The 23,822-nt window shown below is 70.6% G+C and overlaps 8 protein-coding genes across 13 annotated transcripts; 3 read left to right on the top strand and 5 right to left on the bottom strand.

Moving 5' to 3' along the window:
* Window positions 1-250: 250 nt before the first annotated feature.
* On the bottom strand, window positions 251-4,885 carry IL17RE (interleukin 17 receptor E). Its single transcript, XM_042799880.1, has 15 exons — window positions 4,756-4,885; window positions 3,978-4,643; window positions 3,775-3,881; window positions 3,550-3,673; window positions 3,327-3,466; window positions 3,177-3,245; window positions 2,998-3,064; window positions 2,720-2,907; window positions 2,544-2,591; window positions 2,386-2,431; window positions 2,098-2,246; window positions 1,946-2,014; window positions 1,789-1,840; window positions 1,587-1,688; window positions 251-1,400 (listed from the first exon to the last, which is right to left on the bottom strand). The coding sequence occupies exons 1-15, from the start codon at window positions 4,883-4,885 to the stop codon at window positions 793-795; spliced, it is 2,565 nt and encodes an 854-aa protein (XP_042655814.1). The 3' UTR covers window positions 251-792.
* On the bottom strand, window positions 4,550-6,281 carry JAGN1 (jagunal homolog 1). Its single transcript, XM_042799823.1, has 4 exons — window positions 6,183-6,281; window positions 5,866-5,963; window positions 4,781-5,753; window positions 4,550-4,664 (listed from the first exon to the last, which is right to left on the bottom strand). The coding sequence occupies exons 2-3, from the start codon at window positions 5,952-5,954 to the stop codon at window positions 5,291-5,293; spliced, it is 552 nt and encodes a 183-aa protein (XP_042655757.1). The 5' UTR covers window positions 5,955-5,963; window positions 6,183-6,281; the 3' UTR covers window positions 4,550-4,664; window positions 4,781-5,290.
* Window positions 6,282-6,363: 82 nt separating this feature from the next.
* RPUSD3 (RNA pseudouridine synthase D3) lies at window positions 6,364-8,279 on the top strand. The gene is made up of 9 exons (XM_042799630.1): window positions 6,364-6,428; window positions 6,762-6,829; window positions 6,919-6,963; window positions 7,051-7,147; window positions 7,238-7,345; window positions 7,439-7,523; window positions 7,591-7,717; window positions 7,802-7,941; window positions 8,025-8,279. The coding sequence occupies exons 1-9, from the start codon at window positions 6,364-6,366 to the stop codon at window positions 8,202-8,204; spliced, it is 915 nt and encodes a 304-aa protein (XP_042655564.1). The 3' UTR covers window positions 8,205-8,279.
* A 201-nt stretch (window positions 8,280-8,480) lies between these two features.
* On the bottom strand, window positions 8,481-12,422 carry LOC116962062 (tubulin monoglycylase TTLL3-like). The gene is made up of 11 exons (XM_042799705.1): window positions 12,061-12,422; window positions 11,871-11,974; window positions 11,437-11,763; window positions 11,161-11,289; window positions 10,953-11,067; window positions 10,722-10,829; window positions 10,330-10,498; window positions 10,099-10,247; window positions 9,762-10,008; window positions 9,245-9,680; window positions 8,481-9,176 (listed from the first exon to the last, which is right to left on the bottom strand). Exons 1-11 carry the CDS (start codon window positions 12,170-12,172, stop codon window positions 8,538-8,540), a joined length of 2,535 nt encoding a protein of 844 aa, XP_042655639.1. The 5' UTR covers window positions 12,173-12,422; the 3' UTR covers window positions 8,481-8,537.
* Window positions 12,423-12,809: 387 nt separating this feature from the next.
* ARPC4 (actin related protein 2/3 complex subunit 4) lies at window positions 12,810-14,605 on the bottom strand. Its single transcript, XM_042799707.1, has 6 exons — window positions 14,488-14,605; window positions 14,281-14,399; window positions 13,860-13,971; window positions 13,691-13,786; window positions 13,385-13,555; window positions 12,810-13,055 (listed from the first exon to the last, which is right to left on the bottom strand). Exons 1-6 carry the CDS (start codon window positions 14,488-14,490, stop codon window positions 13,050-13,052), a joined length of 507 nt encoding a protein of 168 aa, XP_042655641.1. The 5' UTR covers window positions 14,491-14,605; the 3' UTR covers window positions 12,810-13,049.
* Window positions 14,606-14,876: 271 nt separating this feature from the next.
* On the top strand, window positions 14,877-17,858 carry TADA3 (transcriptional adaptor 3). The gene is made up of 8 exons (XM_042799706.1): window positions 14,877-15,347; window positions 15,466-15,716; window positions 15,888-15,993; window positions 16,101-16,242; window positions 16,403-16,506; window positions 16,591-16,700; window positions 16,837-17,022; window positions 17,127-17,858. The coding sequence occupies exons 1-8, from the start codon at window positions 15,141-15,143 to the stop codon at window positions 17,317-17,319; spliced, it is 1,299 nt and encodes a 432-aa protein (XP_042655640.1). The 5' UTR covers window positions 14,877-15,140; the 3' UTR covers window positions 17,320-17,858.
* Window positions 17,859-18,193: 335 nt separating this feature from the next.
* CAMK1 (calcium/calmodulin dependent protein kinase I) lies at window positions 18,194-21,774 on the top strand. 5 transcript variants are annotated; one of them, XR_006165954.1, is made up of 12 exons: window positions 18,194-18,297; window positions 18,765-18,878; window positions 19,374-19,505; window positions 19,753-19,827; window positions 19,912-20,050; window positions 20,154-20,280; window positions 20,368-20,443; window positions 20,545-20,657; window positions 20,748-20,826; window positions 20,921-21,008; window positions 21,135-21,227; window positions 21,339-21,774. XR_006165954.1 is itself a non-coding variant. In XM_042799524.1 (12 exons), the coding sequence occupies exons 2-12, from the start codon at window positions 18,793-18,795 to the stop codon at window positions 21,392-21,394; spliced, it is 1,068 nt and encodes a 355-aa protein (XP_042655458.1). In that variant the 5' UTR covers window positions 18,194-18,297; window positions 18,765-18,792; the 3' UTR covers window positions 21,395-21,774. The 5 variants fall into 5 exon arrangements, 3 of the variants coding, with proteins under 3 accessions (XP_042655458.1, XP_042655457.1, XP_042655460.1); XR_006165953.1 differs by having other exon boundaries at window positions 21,135-21,257; XM_042799524.1 differs by having other exon boundaries at window positions 21,131-21,227.
* On the bottom strand, window positions 21,720-23,812 carry OGG1 (8-oxoguanine DNA glycosylase). Of its 2 annotated transcripts, XM_042799528.1 has the most exons (8): window positions 23,565-23,812; window positions 23,223-23,322; window positions 23,012-23,186; window positions 22,758-22,937; window positions 22,505-22,683; window positions 22,293-22,434; window positions 22,162-22,211; window positions 21,720-22,073 (listed from the first exon to the last, which is right to left on the bottom strand). In XM_042799528.1, the coding sequence occupies exons 1-8, from the start codon at window positions 23,672-23,674 to the stop codon at window positions 21,969-21,971; spliced, it is 1,041 nt and encodes a 346-aa protein (XP_042655462.1). In that variant the 5' UTR covers window positions 23,675-23,812; the 3' UTR covers window positions 21,720-21,968. The 2 variants fall into 2 exon arrangements, with proteins under 2 accessions (XP_042655462.1, XP_042655461.1); XM_042799527.1 differs by having other exon boundaries at window positions 23,012-23,322.
* Between the last annotated feature and the right edge of the window lie 10 nt (window positions 23,813-23,822).

Raw genomic sequence — 23,822 nt, 5'->3', positions numbered from 1 at the left:
CGGGGCCCCACGGCTCGCGCATGGGGCCTGCCCCTGCCCCATGGCGTCTGCCCCACAGCCTGGGCACGGCGCCCAGGCTGGCCCCACAGAGCTGTCTGTGGGATACGGTGCGGGTGCAACAGCCGTGCCAGGCTGAGCACTGCCGGGTGCGTCCTCTTGCCCCCCTCCGTGCTGCAGGGGAGCACCAGGCAGCCCCCGCCTGCCCTAGGGCACTGTCCAAGCCCCCCTGCACTCCATACAGACAGCGGGACAGGGTGGAACAGTGCCTTTATTGCTTCCACCCCAGACAAGGTCCCACCGACAGTGTGGGAGCGAGGAGGTAGGGCTGGGCTGTGCCCAGCAGCCTGCCCCCCCAGCACCCGTGCCCCAGGCAGGGCAGGGAGCCCCCCACCACCACTTCCCAGCTTCTTCCAGCATCACCCCAGCTCTTCGCCCAGCTCCGGCATCCCAAGGGGCTTCCCCGGGGTCCCGGCTGTCCTCTGAAGCAGGTCCCTGTGTGGAAATAAAGCTGCCCCTTCCCAAGACAGCGCCTGCGCTCCCGGACCCAGGGGCTCGGCTGGACACTCGCCCCGGTCCCCACAGCACATCCCACAGCCACAGCGACCGCTGCTCGGGCACCCATGGCACCCACAGCCCCTGCCTGGGGCACCCATGGGCACCCCTCCTGCCGCTGAATTCGGCACACTCAGCCAAGCCCTGAACCTCCATGAGGGGACCCCCGCCCTCACCGGGGGGCTGTGCCCAGCCCCGCCAGCCCCACAGCAACGCCCAGCTCAGCACCAGCATGGGCACTCAGGTGCCAGGGGCCGCCCCAGGGGGCTGGGGTGGGGGACTGCCCTCCCCGGCCCCCGCTTCCAGCAGCCGGTGTAGGAGCCCCCCCACCCTGCCCCGGCGGCAGCGGCGGGGGGCCGGGGGGCTGCCCCGCAGGGCGCCCAGCAAGCCGGGCAGCTGGCGGGGCAGGCGGTAGGTGGGCAGGGGCCGGAGGGGTCTGGGGACATCGCGAGGGCTGCAGAGCCGGCTGAAATAGGCCAGCACCCAGCCGCACCCCCGGCCCGCCGCCCCCAGCTCCCCGTGCAGGCAGGCCATGGCCGCCCCGAAGATGTCGTGGGCATCCCCGGGGGTCCCACTGGCCGCCCCGATCCGCCACCGGCGGAAGAGCTGGGCGCTTCCCCGGCTCCAGAGGAGGAGGACGGTGCCGCGCTGGCGGCCCACGCAGCCCCGCCGGGCGTAGAGCCAGGGCAGGGCGCCCGCCCGCCCCACGTCGCCCGCTTCCCACAGGTCCAGGCGCACGTCGCAGCCCAGCCCCACGCGCAGCCGCTCGGCCAGGGCGCACACCAGCCCCAGGTGCTCCTCCGAATCTGGTGAGTACAGCAACAGCACGGGGCGCCCGCCCGGGTCACCTGTGGGATGGAGGGGACAGCAGTGACAGACCTGCCCCGAGCACCCCTGGCATCCCCCAAGGGCAGCCGGGCATCTACCATACCACCCCAGAACCTTCTGCAGCCCAGGGAGCTGGGACCCCCCAGCATCTCAGCCCCACGGCCACTGGCCCCCTCCATCCTTCATCCCCCCAGGGTGCTCCTCACCGTCAGCCGGCCTCCAGGCACCACGGCAGTTGAAGAGCAGCACAGTCATCACCAGCCCCAGCCCCAGCGCCAGCCCCAGCAGCCCAAAGTGCCTGCGGGAGACTGGGAGAGGGGCAGTGAGATGGAGGGGGGAGTGGGGGGTGGGGAGTGTGTCTTCCCACCCCCACCACCCCCAGTGGTCCCCCCAGGACCCCCCACTCACCATCTGGACAGAGCAGCTGCTTCCGAGCAAAGTGCACATCCGAGCGCCACACCTGGGGAAGGGGCTGGGTGAGGGAGGGGCCCAGATTGGGGTCCATGCACACACAGCCCCCCCCCCCCCCCCCATGGGACAGGTGCTGGCACAGGGGTCACCTTACCAGCACGCAGCTGCCCAAGACTCGCACCGGCAGCAGCAGCGCCAGCTCCCCCGGGGCAGAGCCCTCTGGCTGCAAAGCACAAGGACAGGGTGAACTTTGGTCAGCCCCCTCCTACGTGTGTGTGTGTGTGTCCCCAGCCCCACGCTGCTCACCTGTGTGACGGTGTAGAGGGGGGGCTCGGGCTCACACTGCCCGCCCCGGCGCTGGCAGAGGGCTGCGCTGAAGGCCGCGGGGATGCGGGAGGTGAGGTGCAGGCGCAGCTGTAGCCCCCAAACACTCACTGAGACATTCCAGGCCGTTTCTGCAGCCACCGCAGAGATAACCGGGGGTGGGTGGGGGGGGGTGTCAGTTTGCAGGTTGCCCGAGGGGTTGAGAGGTGCGAGGGGCCCTGGGGCAGGGCTGTGCTCAGACCAGGGGTGCCCCCCACCCGTGAGGCTCACCTGGCCGGTGGGGACACTCCACGTGGCTGCTGTTCCCATAGGAGAACTGTGGGGAGCCGGGGGGATCGGCAGAGGGGCCGGGTGAGCCGCCACCATCACCCACCGCTGCCCCCCAGCCCCTTCCCAGGCAGGGGCCCACCCACCCGTGGGGGGCTTACCCGGAAGCAGAGCTGGGGGTGCACATCCACCTTGTCCAGCGTGTATGCCTGGAACAGGCAGAGAGCGTGTCACTGTCCCTGTCCCACATAGCCCATGGGCACCCCAGCACCCGCCCGCGGGGGACTTTGGGGTCCAGGCTGGTGCCCCATAGCACCCCGAGACCAAGACTTTTCACCTGTTCCTCCTCGCTGGCAGTGGAGTTGGGGATGTCGTGGCAAGGCGCAGCCTCAGCCACTGCCTCCCTCCAGCACAGGGTGGCCCGGGGGTGCAGGGGGCAGCTGGTGCTCAGCACCATCGCCATCTGGTCCTTGCTGCTGGCACTGTAGTCGTGGAAGCGCACCGAGGACCACAGCTCGGGGCCATCTGAAAGGCAGCCCGTCAGCGTGCTGGGGGAGCGGGGGGTGGATGGGGGGGCGACCTCAGGACCCGGCTCCCCTCCCCATGGGCACTCACAGGCAACCGGCTGTTCGCGGAAGGGGCAGCGCTTGCTGCGTGGGCTGTCGTGGTGGGGGTAGGAGGCCTGGGGGAGCGGAGCAGAGCGGTCAGGGCAGGACGTGATCCCCCTCCTCCTGCCTGCCCGGGCCACGGGGGCAGAGAGAGGAGCCCGGCGGCCGCGGGGGAGAGCGACGCACCTCGACGCACAGGCAGGGCACCAGGAATTCGTACGGCAGCAAGACGCGGCGGCCCCCCGGCACCAGCACCTGCGGGCACGGAGGCAGCGTCAGCAGGCGTGGGAGCACGGTCCCCAGCCTGGGAGGGTCGTGGCTGGGGGGCTCCGTTACCTGCTGGTGGAAGGGCCGCGGCAGCTCCTCGCACTCGAGGGCCAGCTGGTAGCACAGCCGCACCATCAGGGCATGGCCCTGGGGCACCCACACCTCGATGGCCCGTGCCTCGGGGACCCAGGCGTGGGTGAACACGGGTCCTGTGGAGCAGGCGGGGGTCAGCCGGTGCGTCGTTGTGTCCCCCCCCCCCCCCCCGCCGCCCCAGGGTCCCTCCCAGCCTCACCGGGTGGCTCTGCGGCGACCAGGCGGCTGCGGCTGAGGGCCAAACCTCGGTCAGGGATGGTGCGGAGGGAGACGAGGACCTGCTGACCGCTCTCCACCGGGAAGCAGTCGAACTTCACCCGCCACTGCGGGGAGCACGGGGCGGGGGGGGTGGAGACGTGAGCGGGACGTGCCGCTCCACCGTCCAAGCCCCACCGTGCGCCCCCCCCCGCCCCCCCGTACTCACCGGCGAGCTTCCCGGCACCCGGTGCCGCTGCCACACCTGCAGCCAGCCCGCCCGGTTGGAGCCCAGCTCCAGGAAGTTGAGCTGCAACCCGCGCACACCGTCGAGCTCTGCGGGAAAGCGACGTGGGGTGCTGACACGGGTGGGAGGACGAGCCGCCCTCTCTTTTTTCCCCCCCCCCAACCGATGTCCCCGGCCCCCCGTACCTGCGGCGGGGAGGGCCAGGCGCACCCGCAGGCAGGGCTGGCAGGGCTGGCCGGGCAGGCACAGGCGGGCCCTGCCCAGCGCCAGCGCCGGCGGCTTCAGCGGGGGCCCGGCCCGGGCCGGGCGGCGGCAGCGGGGGCGGCTCAGCGTGCTGTCGGCTGGCGGGGGGAGAGGAGACGAGCGGCCGTGCGACGGGGGGGGTCCCGCATACCGGGAGCCCCCTGCACCGGGAGCCCCGGGGAGAGTCCCAGGCGGGGAGGGAAGGTCTACGCACCGGGAGGACCTCGGGAGGGGGGAAGCCCCGGGAAAGGGGAGACCCAAGCGGGGTGGGGGGGGTGTGGGGGGGGTGTGGAGCGCTACACATCGAGAGTCCTCGGGAGGGGGGAAGCCCCACGCACCGGGAGTCTTCGGGGGGGCCCACGCACCGTGATTCCCTAAACCGGGAGGAGGGAGCCCCACGCACCGGGAGTCCCCGGGAAGGGGGAGCCCCGGGTACCGGGAGTTTTCGGGAGGGGCGGGAAGCTCTACACAGAGGGAGCCTCGGGGCCTAGGAGTCTTTGGGAGGGGGGAAGCCCCGGGAGCCACACACACACACACACGCCCCCCTCCCGCGACCCGGTAGCCGCGGGTGGGGGGAGCCCCACGCTCGCAGCCCTGCCCCGGCGATACTCACCGGTGGCCCGGCATTCCTGCAAGCAAAGAGACGGGGGGGGGGGGTGTGTGTGTGGGGGGGTGTTGGTGAGCGCAGCGGCCCGCCCCTCCCCCCCTCCGCCGCCCCACACACAGAGCCCTCCCCGGTGCTCACGAAATTGGCGGAGACCCGGAGGCGGGTGACGGCAGCGGCGGCCCCGGGCAGCAGCAGCAGCAGCAGCAGCGCGGCGGCAGCGGCGAGCAGCACCGGGCGCCCCATGGCCGAGCCGCCGCTCCGCGCCCCGCCCCACCGCATTCCTCCGTCGGCACGTGCGGCCCCGCCACCCCCCCGCCCGGCGCAGACACGCGTGGGAGCGTGGAAGGGGATTTATTTCCATAGAGCAACACGCAGAGAAAGGGGGGGGGGGGGGGGGGAGGTCGGGGGGCGGCGGTGGGGACCATCCACTGCCCACGAGCTGCTCCCCCCGCCCCTCCCAAGCTCCCTGCACACAAACCCAGAGCCGGGGCACAGCTCAGACACACACATTGGTCCCCGTGGGCTCCCCCCACCCGCAGGAGCTGCGCCAGCGCTGCCCCACAGGACCCTGGCTGCAGAGCTCCAGCACCCACTGAGCTGCCACCCCGTCCCTGCCGTGTCCCCGCTCCTTTCTTCTTTTTCTCCCACTCATTTTTTCTTTTTCTCCTGCGTGCTGGTGAACCAGGAGTCCAGCAGCTTCTTGCTGTAGTAGAGCTGCCAGCCGTGGACCTGGGCGGCCACGACCACCACCAGGTACATGACAGAGACGGCCGAGAAGCCGAAAATGAAGCGGTAAGCTTTGCCGTGACGGTAGAGCTGCTGTGCCATGGGGAACATCTCCATGGCCCCATAGATGAGGGGAGCCACGGAGAAGAGGCCGGTGCTGATCATGGAGAGCACCAGGTAGCTGATGTTGTTGCGGGGGAAGGAGAGGAGGCCCAGGAGGGAGGGCAGGATGCTGAGCAGGTAGGGGTACTCCCACTGGTAGGGCATGGCCACCTGGTCATGGGGCAGCAGCTTGAGGTGCCCCACGCACATCTGTGCCAGCAGCAGCAGCCAGATGCCCACGTGCGTGTAGATCAGCTTCTTGATCTCTGACTTGAGGGTCACGCTGGAGAGAGAGAGACCATGGGGAACGTCAGGGCCTGCTGGGGACACATACACACACACGGATCCCCCCCCCCCTCCCTGCAGCCCGGGAGGGGTGGGGGGGGGGCACCCACCTCATCTGGTAGTGCGAGGCCACGCGCTCCCGGTGCTGGAAGTCGCTGCCGTCGGTGCCAGCGGCGCGGGGACCCCCGCGGGAGGCCATAGTGCTATCCTGGGGAGGCACAGCGTCAGGCGGGAACCGGCACCCCCCCCCCCGCCTCCGGCCCGCTCCCCCGGGGCGGCCCCGCTCCGCAACCGCAAAGCCCCGATCCCCGCGCGGGTATAACCCCTCCCCGGGCCTCCCCCCTGCAGTGACAGGCCCTCGGGACCCCGGAGCACCCCAAGATCGGGGACCCCCCGGCCCGGCACCGCCGCGGGCGCCGCACCCCACCTGCCAGCGGGACGCTCTGCCCGCGCTTCCGCTTATCTATGGTCACGGCTGCCGGCTCTGACCGCCTGGGCGGCCGCTCTGTGCGCTCGGAGGCTCGGCTCTATGGCCGCTATGGCGGGGTGCTCCTCCCCTTGCCGCCGCACACCCCCCCCCCCCCCCCCCGCGCAAGCGCAGTGCCGCTATGGCGGGCGGCGGCACCGCCGCGCGCGTACTGGCGCGCGCGCGCCACGGGGCGCGCGGCGCGGGGTCAGCGGGGCTGCGCGGCGTGGGCGCGGGCACACGCGGGGGCTTGTTGGGGGGGCGCGTGGGAGGTGCGCACGCGTGGGTGCAGAGAGGGCGGGACACACACACACACGGGCGTGGGGGTTTGCACGTGCGCGAGCACAGCGGGGCTGGGGGAGCGTAGGAGGGTGCGGGGACACGCGTGGGGAAGGGCGGTGGTTGTGGGGTTTGAGGACACGCCCCGGGGCTGGGAGGGACGCGCAAGGTGGGATTGCGGGGTCGGTGGCCGGGAAAAGGGTCCCACTGCCGTGGGGGTGTCCTACCCGTGTCCCCCCCACCCACTCCACCCCACCACAGGCGGGGGCGGCCGCTGGGCCCCGAGGAGACGCTGGGGCTGCTGGAGGCCTCCGTGGTGCACCAGGAAGGTACCGCGTGGGTGTGGGGGTGCGGGGGGGGGGGGGGGAGCGTGTCAGTGTGGGGGGGGCCGCATCCTGACCAGGCATCCCCTCGCCAGGAGCCCTGCTGGCGCTGAGCAAGCCCCCTGGCCTGCCCGTCCTGGGTGAGTGCGGGACGGGGGAGCCGGCTGGGAGTGGTGGGGAGGGGGGGGTGTCCCTGTGGGTGCTGACACCCCCCCGCTCGTCCCCAGGGCACGCCGGGGAGCTGAGCCTGTCGGCGCTGCTGCCAGCACTGAGACGGCGCCTGGGCCTCCCCGCTGAGCTCCAGGTGGTGAAGGCTCCTGCCAGGTACAGTCAGGGGGTCCTGGGGGGGGGGAGTGTCAGGGGGTGCCACCCCCCTGCCCGGGGCGGGGGGCTCAGACCCGCCACATCTCGCAGGGAGTGTTCTGGCCTTGTCCTCCTGTCCGGCTGCCGCCGCGTCACCGAGCAGCTCCAGCAGTTCTTCAGCAATGCCCGCCGGAGGGGCCGGTACCCTGCCACGTACCGGTGAGTCCCCCCGGGACCCCCCGGGGAGGGGACACGCACACACACACACACACGCACACAGAAAACACCCCCCATCCCCTCCTCTCCCCACAGCGCTGTCACCGTGGGGGTCCCAGCAGAGGCAGAGGGCAAGATCCGTGTCGGGCTGCGCTGGCAGCAGCAGGGTGACACTGCTACGGTGAGGGGGTGCCGGGGGGTGTGGGGGGGGTCCCCCCAGGGAGGTGCTGAGGGCTGCGCTGCTGCAGGTGCTGCCGGTGCTGGCCCCGGGACGCCGCAGCCTGGCCAGGAAGGAGGTGAAGAACACCCTGACATGCTACCGGGTGCTGGGTGCTGCGGGGGGCTGTGCCCTCCTCCAGCTCCAGCCCGGGACGGGTGAGTGGCCCCCCCCAACGTCCCCACGCCCCCCACATCAGCATGATACCACCACCACCCACCCCCCCTTCCGTGCCTCCCCAGCCTTCCCGGAGCAGCTCCCGGTGCACTTGACGCTGCTGCTGTGCCCAGTCCTGGGTGACCACAAGTACTCGTCCCGCGTGGGCAGGGTGCTGGGGGTGCCCTTCCTCCTGCCCCCTGAAGCTGCCCCAGCCCGCACGCAGGTATGTGGATGGGGTGGGTGCTGGGGGGGGGCGTTCATCCTGGATCCCCGTTCAGCTGCCCCCCACCCTCCGCCCCATTGCAGGTGCTGGATGAGGAGCTGCTGTCCCGGCTGGGGCTCTCCCCGCAGCGGCTCCGCCACCTCCCGCTCCACCTCCACTTGCAGCAGCTGGTGCTGCCCCAGGGCCCGCTCTGCGCCCCCCTGCCCCCCTACTTCCTGCACACCCTGCGCTGCTTGGGGCTGCCCGAGCACCAGGAGCCTTAGCGCCCGCGGGGGGGACCCCCACCCCGACCCACTCCCCCCTCTGCCACCCCATTAAATCCCCACCTGCTGACCGCCTGCCTCAGTGCCCGTTTCTTTTTCTTGCTGCATGTGGGACACATTCCACCCCCCACCCCCATCGCCACGGCCTTGCTGGGGGCACCAGCACCCCCCAACCCAGGCAGAGGCAGTGATGGCAGCCCTGCCACCGTCCCATCCCCCCCCGTAGCCCCGTACCTCCCCACACACAGAAGGACAGAGCCAGGTTCCCCATCACAGACATGTTTTGCAGCCCCCGTGGGGTGTGGGCTGGGTGCCCCCACCCAGCAATGGGGTCTAGCAGGGGTGGGGGGGACCTGGGTGCTGCTGTGTTGCCCCAGTTGGGCCGGGCAGGGTGCTGCTGTCCCCTCCTGGGTGTCCTTCAGCGTCACGGCTCTTCTGCCTCCCCCTGGGCGCTGCCGTGGGCCTCCTCCCCTCAGCAGGGCTCGGGGTCCACGCACTGGGTGCCAGCCCGGGTAGGTGCAGCACCCTGGCAGGAGGAGAGGAAGGGGGGGGGGCCTGGCCCACGGGTTCCCAGGGGCTGCCGGGGGCTCTCCGGGGCAGCAGGACGGGCACCCTGTCCCGGGGATGGACACGGAGCTGGGGCAGAGCTGCTGGAGGCTGCCCGAGCAGGGGGCTGAGCTGTGGCAGCCCCCTCCTCCCAGTGCTGGAGGCTGGGGGCAGCGGTGGCACTGGAGGGGCAGAGCTGGGGGGGCAGCCATGGCTCCAGCGCCCCATAGGAGCCAGCTCACCCCGTGCTGGCTCCAGCTGGGGGATCAGGGTGGCTTTGCCCAAGGGGTTAGGGGGCTGGGGGGCACCAGGCGCAGTGGTGGGGGGCTTGCCCCGGGCTCGGTGCTGCGCCAGGCGGGGCTTCCGCAGGGAGCAGCCTTCCACCGTCAGCTTCAGCCCCACGTACAGGGGCACCGGCACGGGCGTCTGCAGGGGTACATGGGGCTTGGGGTGCCTGCCCTGGAGCCACCCCCTCTCCCCCCACCCCAGCTCACCTCCTTGTAGATGAGCTCAAAGGCACCAGTGGGGCAGGCAGGGTTGTCCCTGCGGTCAATGACCACGCGCAGCATGTCCCGCTGGACGCTGGCACAGAGCCGGCTGGTCACCGCCGAGGAGGGGGCCATGGTGGGGCTGGCATTGATCTCCAACAGCCAGGGCTGGCAATCCTCTCCAAAGATAAAGTCGGCCCCGTAGAGCTCAAAGCTGCCCTTGCGGGACCCTACCTGGTCCTGGGCGCTGCGCAGGGCACCCACCACCGCTGCCTTCATGCCGGGCACCATCACTTGGTGCCAGGCGCCCGCCCGCCCCGTCTGCGCCAGGTACTCCTGGAGCTGCTGGCAGGACCAGGTCTGGTCCGGGGGCAGCCGGGGGTGCCGGCCCCGCGCCGGCCTGCACTGCTTCTGGATGGAGACGTTGCAGAGGTGCCGGGCGCTGGGGCGGGGAGAGCAGGGCCGGGTCAGCGGGGTGCCGGTGGGTGCTGGGGTACCAGGGTCCGAGTCGGTGGGCACTCACGGGTCCAGGTGGCGCAGGGAGAAGGGCCGGGAGCAGAAGCGCAGGTAGCTTTCCCGGTAAAACCAGACGGTCAGCGGGTTCCAGTCGGTCACCAGGAACCATTGCCGGATATCAAATTTGGTGCCAAAGATGAGCAGGGGCCGCTCCACGTACTTCTGCACCACCCACTTGCCTGCCTGCGCCAAGGGTGCCGTGCAGCCCCCCACCAGCCGCAGCACCTCCTCCAGCCGCGACACGCAGACGATGCCTGGGTCGAGGGGGAGAACATGGTGATGGTGGGACCCTCTCCTTGACGGGGAGCCCGCGTGCCCCCCGCCTCTGCTGCCCCCAGCCTTACCCCTGCCGCGGGATTTAGCACCAGGCTTGAGGATCCAAACGTTGCGGTTGCCCTCCATGCCGAGCTGGGGCAGCTGCCCCGCCAGGCACCGCAGCAGGGCTTGGCACCGCTCCCACTGCGCCCCACTCAACACCAGTTTGGCCCCCTTGCTGTGGGGGGATACACGGGGTGCTCAGTGCCAGCTCTGCTGTGGTGTGTGTCGTCCCCCCCGCAATCCCAGTCAGCACTCACTGCACCACGCGGTAGTAGTCCTGCAGGAAGCGATCCCCATCGATACCCGTCATGGCAGGGGATGGGGGGTCCCCGTCGATGTCCTGGTACCCCAGGCTGCTCAGGTGCCGCCCGCAGACCTGCAGGGCGTCCTCCACCAACTGGGGGGGTAAGGGGGGCCCAGGCCCTGCTGTGGATGGCGTGGGATGAGCGACATGGCTCCTGGGGACCCGCTGTGCCACCGTCGGGATCAAAGCACAGAGCCTTCCCTAGGGATGGGTGGCGTTGGGTGCGTGGGGGGAGCAGAGCACCCACACGGCAGGCTGGCAGGAGGGAGTGGAGGGTCCCAAGCCACAGCCCTCTGACATGACCCTGACCCGTCATCCCTCCCAGACCCAGCTCCACACGCTCACCTGGCTCCTGGCTGGATTTTGGGGGCTGCTCCGTCCCCGCCGGCACGTCCCCAGCCCTCTCCAGGGCCACTTTGAGCAGGCTGCGAGCTGCTGTCAGGCAGAAATCCTCTGCAAGGAGGGGACATTGTCCTCACCCCATCCTGCACAGGACACAGGGGATCTGGGAGCACAGGGAGCGGGATGACAGGAGGGAAAAGACCCTGGCAGGGTTCACACCAGCCCCGTGCTCACCGATGAAGGCTTGCCGCTCTTCTACAACCCCCAGCCGGTAGCACCGGGGGAAGAAGGTGTCAGGGTCGGCTTGGTCGACCCAGGGCAGGTTTCGCAGGTTGAGGCACAGCCCCTCCTGTTTAGAGAAGGGTGGCAGCCCCCCACTGGACTCCCCCCCCTACTCCCCTCTGTGTGTGTGTTTGTGTCCCCGGGGGTTCCAGGCTCCCACCTTGGTGGTGAAGGCGCCCACCCGGGCGTAGTGGTTCAGCACCTGGTCGTGCCGCAGCAGCCGGCAGTCGACGGCGTCGCTGCGGTTGGTCCAGATGAAGTACGGCACCTGGTCCCGCACCAGGCGGGACTGCGGGAGGGAGGGGGCCGGGCTCAGGCACCGAACCCCTGTCCCACCCAAGCCCCCTGCCCCAGGCTGGCCCTGTGCCTGGGGGTCCTGGGGTGGAAGGGTGCTGGGGGGCTGCGGGAGAGTTCAGCCCTGGTGCTCCCAGCTAACCATGATGTCGTGGATGCCGTCGGGGTCCTCATCCCACCGCTCTTCCTCCTCCTCTTGCTCCTCGTCCTCGGGAGGACACGGGGAGTGCTTTGGGGTCCCCAGGGAAGGCTGTGGATCTGGTGCTGCTCCCTCCTGCTCAGTACCATCACCTCCCTCCTCCTCCTCCTCCTCCTCGTCCTCCTCCTGCTCCAGCTGCTTCTCCTGCCTGCCGTGATGTTGCTCCGGCTGGCTGCCCGTGCCAGGGAGCTTCCTCTCCACCCAGCCCCGGGCCCGCAGCAGCCTGCGGATGACGGGGTAGGGGCCCTGCACGGTGAAAATCTTCTTCTCCTGGGGAGGGTCCCTCCAGCTCAGATCTTGCCCCCACTCCCCAGCCATAAACGTAAGAGATGCCAGTGCACAGCATGTCGGGGAGGGTGCGAAATCGGGTCCCTCACCTTGATGGCCCTCTCCACGTGCAGCCTGGCCCTCTTGAGCCGCTCGGGGTCAAGCGAGGGGTGGTGGCAGCCACGGTGGCCAGCGGTGGTGGGTGCCACCTGCCCTGCGAGGACAGCCCTGGCTGATGCCCCCCCAGCCCCACATCCCCAGCCCTGTGGGGTGGGCAGGGAGGGCAGAGAAGGCGCCTACCTGCCTGCCGCTGCCTGACTGAACCCGGGGTCCCCGACACCGTGTTCACCGACCTGCTGAGCCTCATGCCGGTGCCCCCCCGAGATGACCTGCTCCCCTGCTGTACCCTCATCCCCAGCCTCGCAAGCCAAGGGACATCCAGGACGTCTCCTGCTCTGGCAGTGGCCCCCCCCCAGCTGAGCACAGTCCCTGGCTGTGTGCCCGCTGCGCTGCTCTCCCCACAGCACCGTCCCACGGTGGCCTGAGGGCAAGGGGAACGGGGGGGGTGGCCCTGCCTCCCCCAGGTGCAAGCGGGTCCCTTGTTCCTTCATCCAGCTGGGGACCGAGGTGGGGGTCCAGCGCAGGATGCAGCCCCCCCAACCCCAGCACCACTCTGACAGCAGAGCCCCAGGCCTGGCCACCACAGAGGCTCCACCGCCCTGAAATGGGGGGGGGGGGGGGGGGGGGCAAACACCAGCCCCCCCCTTGTGCCCACCCCCCTTGCCTCTGGCCACCCTCACCCCCCCAAACCTCAAAGCTCCCCCATCCCCACCCCTCCAGACCCCACCCTCGGTGCCCCCAGCTCCCCTTTAAACCCTTCCACAACCCCCCAGTCATCCCCCCCCCCAAACTCTCCCCACCCCCGGACCTGCCCGCACCGTCGGGGTCGCCCCCGCTGTTTGCCGTTGCCATGGCACCCAACCAGGCCCCGCCCCCCACCAGGCCCCGCCCCCCCCGGTGCGGCGGGAGGGAGGAAGCAGAGGCGGGGCTTACAGCAAACGACACTGTTTTTTAAAAAAAAAAAAAAAAAACGAGACGAAACGGGGGCAGCGACCGGCGGCCGCTGTGCCGCAAGCGGGGGCTGCTCCCAGCACGGCCGCCCGGCCCGGCGAGGGGCAGGCGGGGCCCGGCCCGGCCGTGTCCTCGGAGGTGGGGGGAGCGGGAGCAGGCGCAGGCACGGTGCCCGGCAGGCACAAGCGTTGGGGAGCCACGGGGTCCTGCACCACGGCCTAAAACTGAAAAGCGAGAGGAGAAGAGAGCCGGCCGTCAGTCGGTACCCACCCCCCTGGTCGCTGGGTGTCCCCCACAGCTGCTGCCCACCCCCGAGCGTGCTCTGGAGGGGAGGGGGGTGTCTCAAAAGCTGGCACTTCATGAGCAAAGCGGGGTACAAGCACCCCCGGGTGTCCTTCCCCTCCACGTCCTCAAGAGGTTCCTTGGGCAGAACGTCACCACCATCCCCACAGATGGGACACTGGGGCTCTGGGCATGAGGGTCCCGCTGGTTTGGAGCCCCACACCCTGCTCCGAAAACAAGGGACCCGCCTCCTCCCATTTCAAGGCCTCACGTTCTTGAGGAACTCCTCTGCCACGATGCGGGCCCTGGCGTTGACAGAGAGCTTCATCTCGCTGATCTCCTTGTCGATCTCCTCCATGAAGTGGATGACAAAGTCCACCAGCTTGTGCTTGTACATCTGCTCCGTGTGGAAGTTTGTGATCAAGAAGCTGATGTCGTAGCCCTGGGGAAGAGAGACGTGCCCTGAGGGATAAGCACCCAGGACACTGACCACACAACCTTGCACCCCAGTTCCACACTGGTGGCCAGTGCCAGGAGCGGAGCTGGGAGCTGCTCTGCCCCCTCCCCACCACCTCACCTCCACGGGCTTCCTACGCAGTATGAAGAAGTTCTCAGCCCTCATCATCATAAAACGCATGAACTTGTGGCACAAAATCTTCTCGATCTCATCAGCCTGGGGAGAGGAAAGGGAAGTGAGGGTTCCCTCTCACCAGGCGTGGGCTGCTGGCCCACGGCCCCCACCTCACCTGCTTCACCGCGATGCTGACGCGTACGGAGTTGATGGAGCCCTCGATGAGGACCTTCTCCTTCTCGTTCCTGCTGATGATCACCGGCTGCAACAGCAGCTCTTTGCTGCTCCTGCGAGCGGAGGAAGGGCAGGACTGACTCAGAAGGAAGCATTTCCCGGTCGGACGCGGGGAAGGGGGGCCCGCAAGCAGGGAGCCGCAGGAATGGCAGAGGTTTTGCTTCACGCTGCGGCGGGATGCCTCCCGCGGCAGATCCTCCCTCGATCCCAACCCGGATTCCCCCCCCGCCTCCTCCCTCGGCTCCCTGCCGGTAGCAGCCCTGCGGCAGCCGGTGGGTGCGGGGGCCCGTCCGGGCAAACCGGCAGCACGGTGGCAGGGACGAACCGGCGCCCCCCCCCCCCCCGCTCCCCCTCCCCGGTACCTGACTTCCACCTCGGGCTTGTTGTGCCGCTCCACCACCTGCGAGGAGAAGTTCTCCAGGCACAGCGCGGCCTGCAGCGTGGCGCGCACTGCGTTCAGGTACGGGCGCAGCGTGGCGGTCTGCGGGGACACGGCGGCGGCGTCACCCCCCGGCCCGATCCCCGCCGCCGCGCAACCCCCCCGGCGCCCCCCCCCATCCCCGCCCTACCATGGTGGCGGCTGCGCTCCGGTCCCGGTAGGCGGAAGTGGCCGGTCCTCTTTTCCGGGATGCGCGGGACCTCCCACTGCGGAGGGAGGAGGGGGGCGGGAGGAGGGGGGGGGGGATGGCGGGAGGCTCTTATTGCGCATTGAGAGCCCGGGAGAGAATAGCGAGAGCTCTCCGAGTCACAGAGCGAGTAAACGCCGGCGGTTCAGAGCGGGAGCGGCGGCGAGATCCCGCACGACTGATTTCCTTCCCGCCCCCTCTCCCCCCCCCGCGCCTCGCCACGCTTGGTACGCTCCTGTCATCGCTTCCATATTAGGGAAGGTAGATGGAGAGCGAGTCGGGCCAATGGGCGCTGGACGCTGGGCGCGGCTGGGCCAATGGCGGGGCGCGCGGGGCGGGGCGCCCGCCGCTTGCCGGGGCCGGAAGGGGCGAGCGGCCTAGGCCCGGCCCGGCCCCGCGGCGCTGCCCCGCCGGTGCCCCGCCGCCCACCGGGCCTCCCCGGCGCCCCGCCGCAGACCTTCTCGGTGCCCTTCAGCGCCCCGGTTGCCTCCCCCCGCCCTCGTTCCCTTCAGCGCCCCGGTGATCCCCCCCCACCCCCCGGTTCCCCTCAGCGCCCCCGGTTCCCCCCCCCCCCCCCCCCCCCGGTCCCCGCCACCATGAGCGAACTGAAGGACTGCCCGCTGCAATTCCACGACTTCAAGTCGGTGGATCACGTGAAGGTGTGCCCCCGGTACACGGCCGTGCTGGCCCGATCGGAGGACGACGGCATCGGCATCGAGGAGCTGGACACGCTGCAGCTGGAGCTGGAGACGCTGCTCTCCTCCGCCAGCCGCCGCCTCCGCGTCCTGGAGGCCGAGACCCAGGTGCCGGGACCGCAGCAGGAGGGTGTTTCCCCGTCCCTCCCGTTCCCCCGGGGCTGCCTCTGCGCTGTCCCTGCCCAGCACCGGGCGCGGGACACGACGGGGAATTATTCTCTTCCAGATCCTAACGGACTGGCAGGACAAGAAGGGCGACCGGCGGTTCCTGAAGCTGAGCAAGGATCACGATGTGGGGACCTCTGTCAAACACGGGAAGCCCAAGAAGCAGAAGCTGGAGGGCAAAGGGGGCCACGGGACCGGGCCTGGCCCCGGCCGGCCCAAATCCAAGAACCTGCAGCCCAAGATCCAGGAATACGAATTCCAGGATGATCCCATTGATGTGCCCCGCATTCCCAAAAATGATGCTCCGAACAGGTGTGCTGGGGGGGGGTGTGTGTGCTTGGATCACCCATCTCCTTCCTCACAGCACCCAGCATGAGGGCAGCCTCCAGCCCGAGGTGCCCTGAGGGGGGGAAAGTGGCAGGGGGAATCGGCTCCCACAGGGCTCCCCTCCAGCCCTCCCTCACCGTTCATCCCTCCTCACAGGTTCTGGGCGTCGGTGGAGCCGTACTGCGCCGATCTCACCAACGAAGAGGTCAGAGTCCTGGAGGAGCTGCTCAAGCCGCCGGAGGATGAGGCTGAGCATTACAAGGTGAGAAACTCCTGAGCCCTCCCTCCCTGTCCCCTCCCAGCCCTCGGCTGCTCCCCGTGCCTCACAGCGGGGGGCTCGGGGAGCTGTACGGAGCCCTGCCCTCGCAGATCCCCCCCCTGGGGAAGCATTACTCCCAGCGCTGGGCCCAGGAGGACCTGCTGGAGGAGCAGAAGGATGGAGCCCGGGCGGCAGCCGCTGCCGACAAAAAAAAAGGTGTCCTGGGACCGCTGACTGAGCTGGACACCAAAGGTACCCCCGTCCCCCACCCACCTTTGCCCCGAGGGGCTGCAGGCACCCAGCAGAGCCTAGCCCCAGCCCTGCACCCCACCCCGGGGTAGCGGCAGCCCTGCCCCGCTGCTCACCTCCGCGTGTTTGGGGTTGTTTTGTTCTTTCTCCCGCTGCCTCCCAGATGTCGATGCTCTGCTGAAGAAGTCGGAAGCCCAGCACGAGCAGCCGGAGGATGGGTGTCCCTTTGGGCCCCTGACGCAGCGTCTCCTGCAGGCCTTGGTGGAGGTGAGCGGGCTTGGTGGGGCCGTGCCACGGCCTGGCGCTGTGGGGCAGCACGCTCACCCTTCCCTCGCGCTCCGCTCGCTATAGGAGAACATCATCTCCCCCGTCGAGGACTCCCCCATCCCTGAGATCGCCGGCAAGGACTCGGGAGCCGATGGCGCTGGCACATCACCCCGCAGCCAGAACAAACCCTTCAGGTGAGCAGCTGAGCGGGGCCTGGAGCTCGGCGTGGCTGGCAGTGATGCCAAAGGCACCGGGGGCTTCTCCTGCCCCGGCGAGCGGCGCGGGAGCAAGGGGTGTGGGTTGGGCAGCAGCTGCTCTCCGCCCCGGCAGTGTCCCCCACACCAAGTCGCTGGAGGGGCGGATCAAGGAGGAGCTGGTGGCCCAGGGCTTGCTGGAGTCGGAGGACCGGCCGGCTGAGGACTCGGAGGACGAGGTGCTGGCCGAGCTGCGCAAGAGGCAGGCTGAGCTGAAGGCCCTGAGCGCCCACAACCGCGCCAAGAAACACGAACTGCTGCGGTGAGAGCGGGCAGGGAGGGGCACGGGGCGGGGAGAGGGGCTGCCTGGCCGGGACTGACACCCCCTTCCCCATGTGTGTGTGGGGGTGTCTGTCCCCCCCCCAGGCTGGCCAAGGAGGAGCTGCACCGGCAGGAGCTGCGGCAGCGCGTCCGCATGGCCGACAACGAGGTGATGGACGCCTTCCGCAAGATCATGGCCGCCCGGCAGAAGAAGCGCACGCCCACCAAGAAGGAGAAGGACCAGGCCTGGAAGACGCTGAAGGAGCGGGAGAGCATCCTCAAGCTGCTGGATGGGTAGTGGGGGGGCCGAGGACACCCCCCCCCCCCAGCCCCATCCCGTGGACCTCGGCAGCCAAGGGCGTGGGTGACCTGCCTGCGGGTGCGGGACGGAGGGGGCGCAGCCCCCCGGCCCCCCTGGGGCCTTCCCACCCGTGTGACGGGTCGTGGCTGCAGTGCCCTCCCAGGGACTGTCACCCACCCGGGCTGGGGACCCCACGGAGTTGTGGGGGTCCCTCCCAGGAGCGGCTCCCTCCCCACACCAGTGGTTTCCTCTCCCCACCCCCCCCCGGTGCTCCCCCTGTTATTTTGGGAGGGTGACATCAGCCGGGTTGCTGCGGAGGGCGGATGTGGTGGCTGCTGCGGTGCGGCTCCCACGGTCCCTTGTCCCTTACCCACGGCCCCGAGGAGGGGGAGGGAACCCGCCCCCCACCCCCCGCGCCGGGGGTGGAGCTGGGGGGCGTGGGGAGGGGCAGGGTGCGAGACAGGGGCGGCCGGGCTCTCCGTGTACCGGTGGTTTGCGCTGCTGTGCGCGGGCAATAAAGGCAGCCCGGTGCCGGCGATGGTGTGGTGGCCTCGGGGGCGCCGTGGGGGGAGAGCCCTGCCGTGGGATGGACGTGGGGTGGGCGGTCCTGCTGGTGCTGGGTGGGGGGGGAGCTGGGTGGTCCCCTGGGCTGCAGGGAGGGGGCAGTGCCGCGGGTGGGGCTGTCCTGCAGTGGCGGGAGGGTGTGCCCCACGCGTGTCCTCAAGGAACCCACTCGCAACCCCACAACCAGCCCCCTCCCCACGCGCGTGTGTGTCGCCAGCCCATCCTGCGCGGCCACGCGCGCCGCGGTCACGCGTGGCGCGTAACCTTCCCCGCCCGCCGGCTTCTCATTGGCGGCGGCGGGGCGTGTCCCCGCCCCTGCCCGTGACGTCAGGGCTGTCCGTGGGCGCCGCGCCGGGAGGAGCCGCCGCCGCTCCGCGCGGGGCCGGGGCCGGGGCCGCCGCAGCGCCGTCGGTAAGGGCGGGGCGGGGCGGGGGCGGCGTGCCCACGCGTGGAGCTGATGCCCGCGCGAGAGCCCAGCCGGTGGCGGCGTAGGGGCGTAACCCCTCCGCTCCCACTCGTGTCCCCGCTCGGCGCGGCTGTGCCAGCTGGCGCGCGTGCGGGAGCCGGGGGTGGGGACCCCCGAGCACCCACGCGTGTGACTCTGCCCCTCCCGCTGCCCGCCTGCCCCGCCCATAAGGCGGGCGCGGGACGGGCAGGCATCGAGAGGGGCCGGCGTGTGTCCCCCGTGGGGCACCCCACGCCAGGATTCCTCGCCGGGGAGCCAGAGCAAACGCACAGAGCTTGTCCCTCCTCACCCTACGATGACAACCATCGGCCACATCCCCTTGACACCCCGCCACTCCCGTGTCCCCTCTCCCCACGGCATCCCCGCCCCCTCCAGGGCACACTGACGCCCCCGTTCCCCACTCGTGTCCCAGGTGCGAGTGGGTGGCCCCGCAGGCCACCATGCCGCTGGGGCAGGATGGGCCCAGCTGGAAGAAGAGGACCGAGGACATTCGGCGCATCTACGACTTCCGAGAGGTCCTGGGCACGTGAGTCACAGGCGGGGTGGGGTGTGGGGGGAGTGACACCGGCTGACAGCCCACCCGTGGGTTTGCCAAACCCGCCGCGTGGAACCACGCCGGCTCAGAGAGCGGCCCGAGGCGAGGGCCCGACGCCGTAAAGCTCTTAAACTGGATTAGCGGGTTAATTAGGACAAGGCTTAGGCCCCGGCGCTGCCCTCCACCTGCCCCGGCTCCCCCCGGCCACCTCGGCCCGGACCCGGGTGGCCCAGCTGGCCCACGGGGCTACCAAAACCCCTCCGGGGGCTCTGCCCCGGCTGCCGGCAGCACCACGGCCTCATCCTGCTTGGTAAGGGGACGGTGCGGCTGCGCCGGGGGATGCCGGATGCTCCCGTGTCCGGCCGTCCCGGCGGGCGGCTCCCGCTCGCTTTTCCCCTATAAATAGCCGGATTTTTCCACCCGTCACCATGGCAATCGTGGCGTGGCGGCAGCCCCCCCTCACCGCGCCCCCCCCCCCCTCCCCAGCGGGGCCTTCTCCGAGGTGGTCCTGGCGGAGGAGAAGGCGACGCGGAAGCTGGTGGCCATCAAGTGCATCGCCAAGAAGGCGCTGGAGGGGAAGGAGACCAGCATCGAGAACGAGATCGCCGTCCTCCACAAGTAGGGGCTGTCCCAGCGCCGGGGTGGGGGGGGGGCCAACGCTGCACCCACCCACCCCCCCCAGCACCCGGCACGGCTCCCCGCTGCCAGCACCCATCGCCTGGTGTTATCGGCAGCGCCCAAAATAGCCGGCGGCGCGTGACGCCCCATGGGGCCGAGCCCGGCTGCTCCCTGCCCCATGGGGGCCGGGGTGGGGGGTACCCGGGAGCCCCCTCACCACATCCCACCCACCCACCCCCCCCCCCAGGATCAAGCACCCCAACATCGTGGCCTTGGATGACATCTACGAGAGCAGCACCCACCTCTACCTCATCATGCAGCTGTGAGTGATGTTGGGGGGCCTGGGGGGGGGGGGGGGGGAAGCCTGGGGGGGGCCGTGCTGACCGGCGCTGCCTGTCCCCGGCAGGGTCTCGGGGGGGGAGCTCTTCGACCGCATCGTGGAGAAGGGCTTCTACACCGAGCGGGACGCCAGCACCCTGATCCGGCAGATCCTCGACGCCGTCAAGTACCTACACGACATGGGCATCGTCCACCGCGACCTGAAGGTGAGCGGTGGGGGGGATGCACACAGCTCCCCCCATCGCAGTGGCGGGGAGGGGACCCCAGTGTCACCCCTCCCTGACCCCCCCCCCCCCCCGCTCCCCGCAGCCCGAGAACCTGCTCTATTACAGCCTGGAGGAGGACTCCAAGATCATGATCAGTGACTTCGGGTTGTCGAAGATCGAGGGCTGCGGCAGCGTCATGTCCACGGCCTGTGGCACCCCCGGCTACGTGGGTGAGCGGCTTGCCGTGGGCTGCCACCACCCTGGGTGCGGGGTTGGGGGTCCCCCCCCCCCGCTCACCCCTGCCATCCCCTCCCCAGCCCCTGAAGTGCTGGCGCAGAAGCCCTACAGCAAGGCGGTGGATTGTTGGTCCATCGGGGTCATCTCCTACATCCTGTACGTAGCCCCCCCATCCCACCCACTTCCCCTCTGTAGGGGTCCCGGGGCCACCTGAGGCCAGTGTCCCCCTCTTCACCCGCCCTCCCCCCCCCCCCCAGGCTCTGCGGTTACCCCCCTTTCTACGACGAGAACGACGCCAAACTCTTCGAGCAGATCCTGCGGGCTGAGTACGAGTTCGACTCGCCCTACTGGGATGACATCTCGGACTCGGGTGAGCTGGGACACCGGGGCAGTGTCGCAGTAGCTGGGGGGGGGCAGCAGCGGGTGCCGGTGCTCATGGCTGCTCTGCGCCCCGTCCCAGCCAAGGACTTCATCCAGCACCTGATGGAGAAGGACCCCAGCAAGCGCTTCACCTGCGAGCAAGCCCTGCAGCATCCCTGGTAAGGGAGGGACTGGCCACTGTCTGCTCCCCCTGGCTCACCCCCTGGCAGCTGGGGGGCGGGGGGGCCCCCTCTGACCACCCTCCCACCCCAGGATTGCCGGGGACACGGCCCTGAACAAGAACATCCACCAGTCGGTGAGCGAACAGATCAAGAAGAACTTCGCAAAGAGCAAGTGGAAGGTGAGCGCGGGGTGCTGGGGAGCTGAGGGGGGTGTGTGGGATGTGGGGGGAGTGTTGGGGGTGCAGGGGGCCCCCCCCCCCAGGCACCCTGTGCCAGATGATGGACGCTGTGGGGTCGGCAGCAAGCCTTCAACGCCACGGCGGTGGTGAGGCACATGAGGAAGCTGCAGCTGGGAACCAGCCAGGAGGGCCCTGGGCAGACGACTCTTACCAGCCCCAGTGAGCAGCTGGCGGGGGGCACCAGTAACGGTGAGCCCTGACCCCCCCGTCCCCGTCCCACACCCCTGGGGTGGGCTGCTGCCCAGCTCTCACCCCACTTCCCCCCCACAGGGTCGGACTGGGGGTGCCCACCCGTGAGCAGAGCTCATCGCCTCCCTCCAGACTGAGCACAGCCCCCCCATGGCTGCATCCCTGGGGGGGCGGGTCAGGGAGGGAGCTGGGGGGGGTCCAGCCCTCCCCCAGGCACAGTGTGGAGTGGGGGACCCTGCAGGGCTGGAGTAGGGCGAGGGATGGTGTGGGGGCATCCTGCCCTGCTTGCCCCGGGGTATGTGGGGCTGCCCCCCACCGCAGGCTCGCAGCAGAGCTGGGGCAGCCCCCAGGAGCCCCCCCCGCCAAGCTCGGGGCTGTGTCCCGGGCCCACATCCCCCCCGCTCCACCCCACGCCTGCCCTGGCACTGCCCCACACCCCACCCTCAGCCTGTTCAAGGAGAATTTTCCAAATGGATGTTTCTATTTTATTGCTTGTAATAAAGGCAAGAGGCCAACACCACTTGGCTCGGCTCTGTCCTGAGGTGGGGGGGGAGCTGGGCACAGCCCTGACACCCCCCAGCCTCACTTCCCCAGGGCAGCAGCTCCCCCAAAAGCTGCCCACACCCCTGCGCATCCCAGGCTGGCAGCGGGCGCAGTGATCCCCCCTCTCCTCGCCACTGAGGGGGGGTCTCTGTCCCTGCTGGGGTGTCCCTAGGGTGGCCCGTCCCCACGGCTGTCCCGGCCTCGTCCCGCCCTGGCCCGATCCCGGCTGCCGGCCGGCTCCTGGCCCTTGTGGAGGTCGGCGCAGAAGAGGACCTGGCATGGGGAGAGACGATGGGGTGGGCACGGTTGGGATGGGGGGGTGAGGGCTGACCCCCGGGTGGAAGTGTGGGGGGGTACTCACCGCCTGCGCCCAGCCAGCGCGGGGGCCCCAGAGCCCCCGGAAGAAATCGCCTGCAGAGAGAGGGTAAGCGCTGGGGCCGCCGTCCCCCCCATCCCCGTGGGTCCCACGTCAGGGCCCAGCGCCGCCCTCACCGATCTCCTGGTGGGCCCGGGGGGTCAGGCTCCTGCCGCCCAGCGCCGCGCCGTACCGCTGCCGCGCGATGCGCCAGACGTGGGTGTCCACCGGCACCGCCTCCGCCTTGTCCAGGGCCATCAGGCAGACGCAGTCGGCAACCTGCCGTCGGGCAGTGCCGTCAGCCCCCGCCACCGGCTCCCCGTCCCACCCCTTCCCAGCACGCACCCACCTTGGCACCCACGCCGGGCAGGGCGCACAGCACCCTCCTGGCCTCGGCGTAGGGCGCGGCACGCAGCCGGTGCAGCCCCTCGATGCCGAGCCCCTCGGCGATGGCCCGCGCGGTCCCGCTGACGAACTTGGCCCGGTAGCCAAAACCCAGCGCCCGCAGCCGGGGCTCGGCGTCGGCGCCTGCGGGGGGGGACGGACGTGAGTGGGCACGGGGGAGGCCGTGGCGGGGCGGCACGGGTGGGGCGATGGCGGACCTGCGAGGGCGGAGAGGGAGGGGAAAGCGTGGCAGGGCCGGGCGTCGAGGCGGCAGAGGCGGCGGCCGAAGGCCTGGCAGAGGCGCTCGATCATGGCGGTGATGCGGGAGATGTGGTTGTTGGAGGTGCAGATGAAGGAGAGGAGACACTCGACGGGGTCCTGCCGCAGCACCCGCACTCCTGCCGGCAGGACACGGTGAGGGGGACGCCGGGCGGGTGCCGCCGCTGCCTTTGGCCCCACGGGGCCACCTCACCTGGGAAGTCATTGGCCACCTTGCCGAAGAGGGGGTCGGCCGCCCCCCAGGCGCGGTACAGGGCCGGCAGCCCCACGTCCAGCTGGAAGTAGTCGCGCAGGATCCTCTCCGCCTCCGCGCCATCCAGCTTCGCCGCCTCGGCGGGACGCCCATCCTCCTCCTCCTCCTCCTCCTCCTCCTCCTCCTCCTCCTCCTCCTCTTCCTCTTCCTCGCCGTACACCGTGTACCACAGGCGGTCCCGCTCCTGCCTCAGCGTCCAGACGCGCCCCCCCAGCACGCCCGTCCAGGCGCCGGGGCTGCTCTCCCACCATCTGCCGCACACGGGGGCAGCGGGAGGGTCGGGACGGGGAGCGGGAGCGGACCCCCCCGGGCGGGACGGGGAGCGGACCCCCCCGGGCGGGACGGGGAGCGGACCCCCCCGGGCGGGACGGGGAGCGGGAGCGGACCCCCCGGGCGGGACGGGGAGCGGACCCCCCCGGGCGGGACGGGGAGGGGGAGCGGACCCCCCCGGGCGGGACGGGGAGGGGGAGCGGACCCCCCCGGGCTGGCTCACCGGAAGGTTTGCCCCGAAGAGAGCACCAGGTCCAGGCGCAGCTCGGCGGGCGGGCAGGGCAGGGACCGCCACAGCGACGGGCAGGCGGACGGGGCGTCCCGCAGTTTCATGGAGGGGGGTGGTTGGGGGTGCGGAGGGGAGTGTGCCGGCCGCGTCCCCCCGCCCCACGGCCGCGCTCGCCGTCAGGCACCGCCTACCTCCGCCGTGCCCCCCCCAAAACTCACCTCTGCCCCCCGCCCAGAGATGCCGCAGAGGGCC

This window comes from Tyto alba, unplaced genomic scaffold, assembly GCF_018691265.1.
Source record: "Tyto alba isolate M040663 unplaced genomic scaffold, T.alba_DEE_v4.0 Super-Scaffold_3, whole genome shotgun sequence".
Lineage (NCBI taxonomy): Eukaryota > Metazoa > Chordata > Aves > Strigiformes > Tytonidae > Tyto > Tyto alba.
This window is presented reverse-complemented; position numbering and strand designations above follow the sequence as displayed.

What these genes read in the sequence shown, in the direction of transcription:
- IL17RE (XM_042799880.1), bottom strand. Translation starts at nt 4,885, where the DNA reads ATGGGGCGCCCGGTGCTGCTCGCCGCTGCCGCCGCGCTGCTGCTGCTG. An exon ending in GGTCGCCGCAGAGCCACCCG is followed by an intron (nt 3,467 to 3,549) that starts GTGAGGCTGGGA and finishes CCTGCTCCACAG; the next exon opens with GACCCGTGTTCACCCACGCC. An exon ending in TCTTGGGCAGCTGCGTGCTG is followed by an intron (nt 1,841 to 1,945) that starts GTAAGGTGACCC and finishes CCCCTTCCCCAG; the next exon opens with GTGTGGCGCTCGGATGTGCA.
- JAGN1 (XM_042799823.1), bottom strand. Translation starts at nt 5,954, where the DNA reads ATGGCCTCCCGCGGGGGTCCCCGCGCCGCTGGCACCGACGGCAGCGAC. An exon ending in GCCTCGCACTACCAGATGAG is followed by an intron (nt 5,754 to 5,865) that starts GTGGGTGCCCCC and finishes CTCTCTCTCCAG; the next exon opens with CGTGACCCTCAAGTCAGAGA.
- RPUSD3 (XM_042799630.1), top strand. Translation starts at nt 6,364, where the DNA reads ATGGCGGGCGGCGGCACCGCCGCGCGCGTACTGGCGCGCGCGCGCCAC. An exon ending in CACGGGGCGCGCGGCGCGGG is followed by an intron (nt 6,429 to 6,761) that starts GTCAGCGGGGCT and finishes ACCCCACCACAG; the next exon opens with GCGGGGGCGGCCGCTGGGCC. An exon ending in CTCCGTGGTGCACCAGGAAG is followed by an intron (nt 6,830 to 6,918) that starts GTACCGCGTGGG and finishes TCCCCTCGCCAG; the next exon opens with GAGCCCTGCTGGCGCTGAGC.
- LOC116962062 (XM_042799705.1), bottom strand. Translation starts at nt 12,172, where the DNA reads ATGAGGGTACAGCAGGGGAGCAGGTCATCTCGGGGGGGCACCGGCATG. An exon ending in AAAATCCAGCCAGGAGCCAG is followed by an intron (nt 10,499 to 10,721) that starts GTGAGCGTGTGG and finishes CGCCATCCACAG; the next exon opens with CAGGGCCTGGGCCCCCCTTA. An exon ending in TGCTAAATCCCGCGGCAGGG is followed by an intron (nt 10,009 to 10,098) that starts GTAAGGCTGGGG and finishes CCCTCGACCCAG; the next exon opens with GCATCGTCTGCGTGTCGCGG.
- ARPC4 (XM_042799707.1), bottom strand. An exon ending in TCAGCATCGCGGTGAAGCAG is followed by an intron (nt 13,787 to 13,859) that starts GTGAGGTGGGGG and finishes TCCTCTCCCCAG; the next exon opens with GCTGATGAGATCGAGAAGAT. An exon ending in TGCGTAGGAAGCCCGTGGAG is followed by an intron (nt 13,556 to 13,690) that starts GTGAGGTGGTGG and finishes TCTCTTCCCCAG; the next exon opens with GGCTACGACATCAGCTTCTT.
- TADA3 (XM_042799706.1), top strand. Translation starts at nt 15,141, where the DNA reads ATGAGCGAACTGAAGGACTGCCCGCTGCAATTCCACGACTTCAAGTCG. An exon ending in AAAAATGATGCTCCGAACAG is followed by an intron (nt 15,717 to 15,887) that starts GTGTGCTGGGGG and finishes CCCTCCTCACAG; the next exon opens with GTTCTGGGCGTCGGTGGAGC. An exon ending in AAGAAACACGAACTGCTGCG is followed by an intron (nt 17,023 to 17,126) that starts GTGAGAGCGGGC and finishes TCCCCCCCCCAG; the next exon opens with GCTGGCCAAGGAGGAGCTGC.
- CAMK1 (XM_042799523.1), top strand. Translation starts at nt 18,793, where the DNA reads ATGCCGCTGGGGCAGGATGGGCCCAGCTGGAAGAAGAGGACCGAGGAC. An exon ending in GGGGTCATCTCCTACATCCT is followed by an intron (nt 20,444 to 20,544) that starts GTACGTAGCCCC and finishes CCCCCCCCCCAG; the next exon opens with GCTCTGCGGTTACCCCCCTT. An exon ending in CAAGCCCTGCAGCATCCCTG is followed by an intron (nt 20,827 to 20,920) that starts GTAAGGGAGGGA and finishes CTCCCACCCCAG; the next exon opens with GATTGCCGGGGACACGGCCC.
- OGG1 (XM_042799527.1), bottom strand. Translation starts at nt 23,674, where the DNA reads ATGAAACTGCGGGACGCCCCGTCCGCCTGCCCGTCGCTGTGGCGGTCC. An exon ending in CTCCCTCTCCGCCCTCGCAG is followed by an intron (nt 22,684 to 22,757) that starts GTCCGCCATCGC and finishes CCCCCCCCGCAG; the next exon opens with GCGCCGACGCCGAGCCCCGG. An exon ending in TGCCCGGCGTGGGTGCCAAG is followed by an intron (nt 22,435 to 22,504) that starts GTGGGTGCGTGC and finishes GCCCGACGGCAG; the next exon opens with GTTGCCGACTGCGTCTGCCT.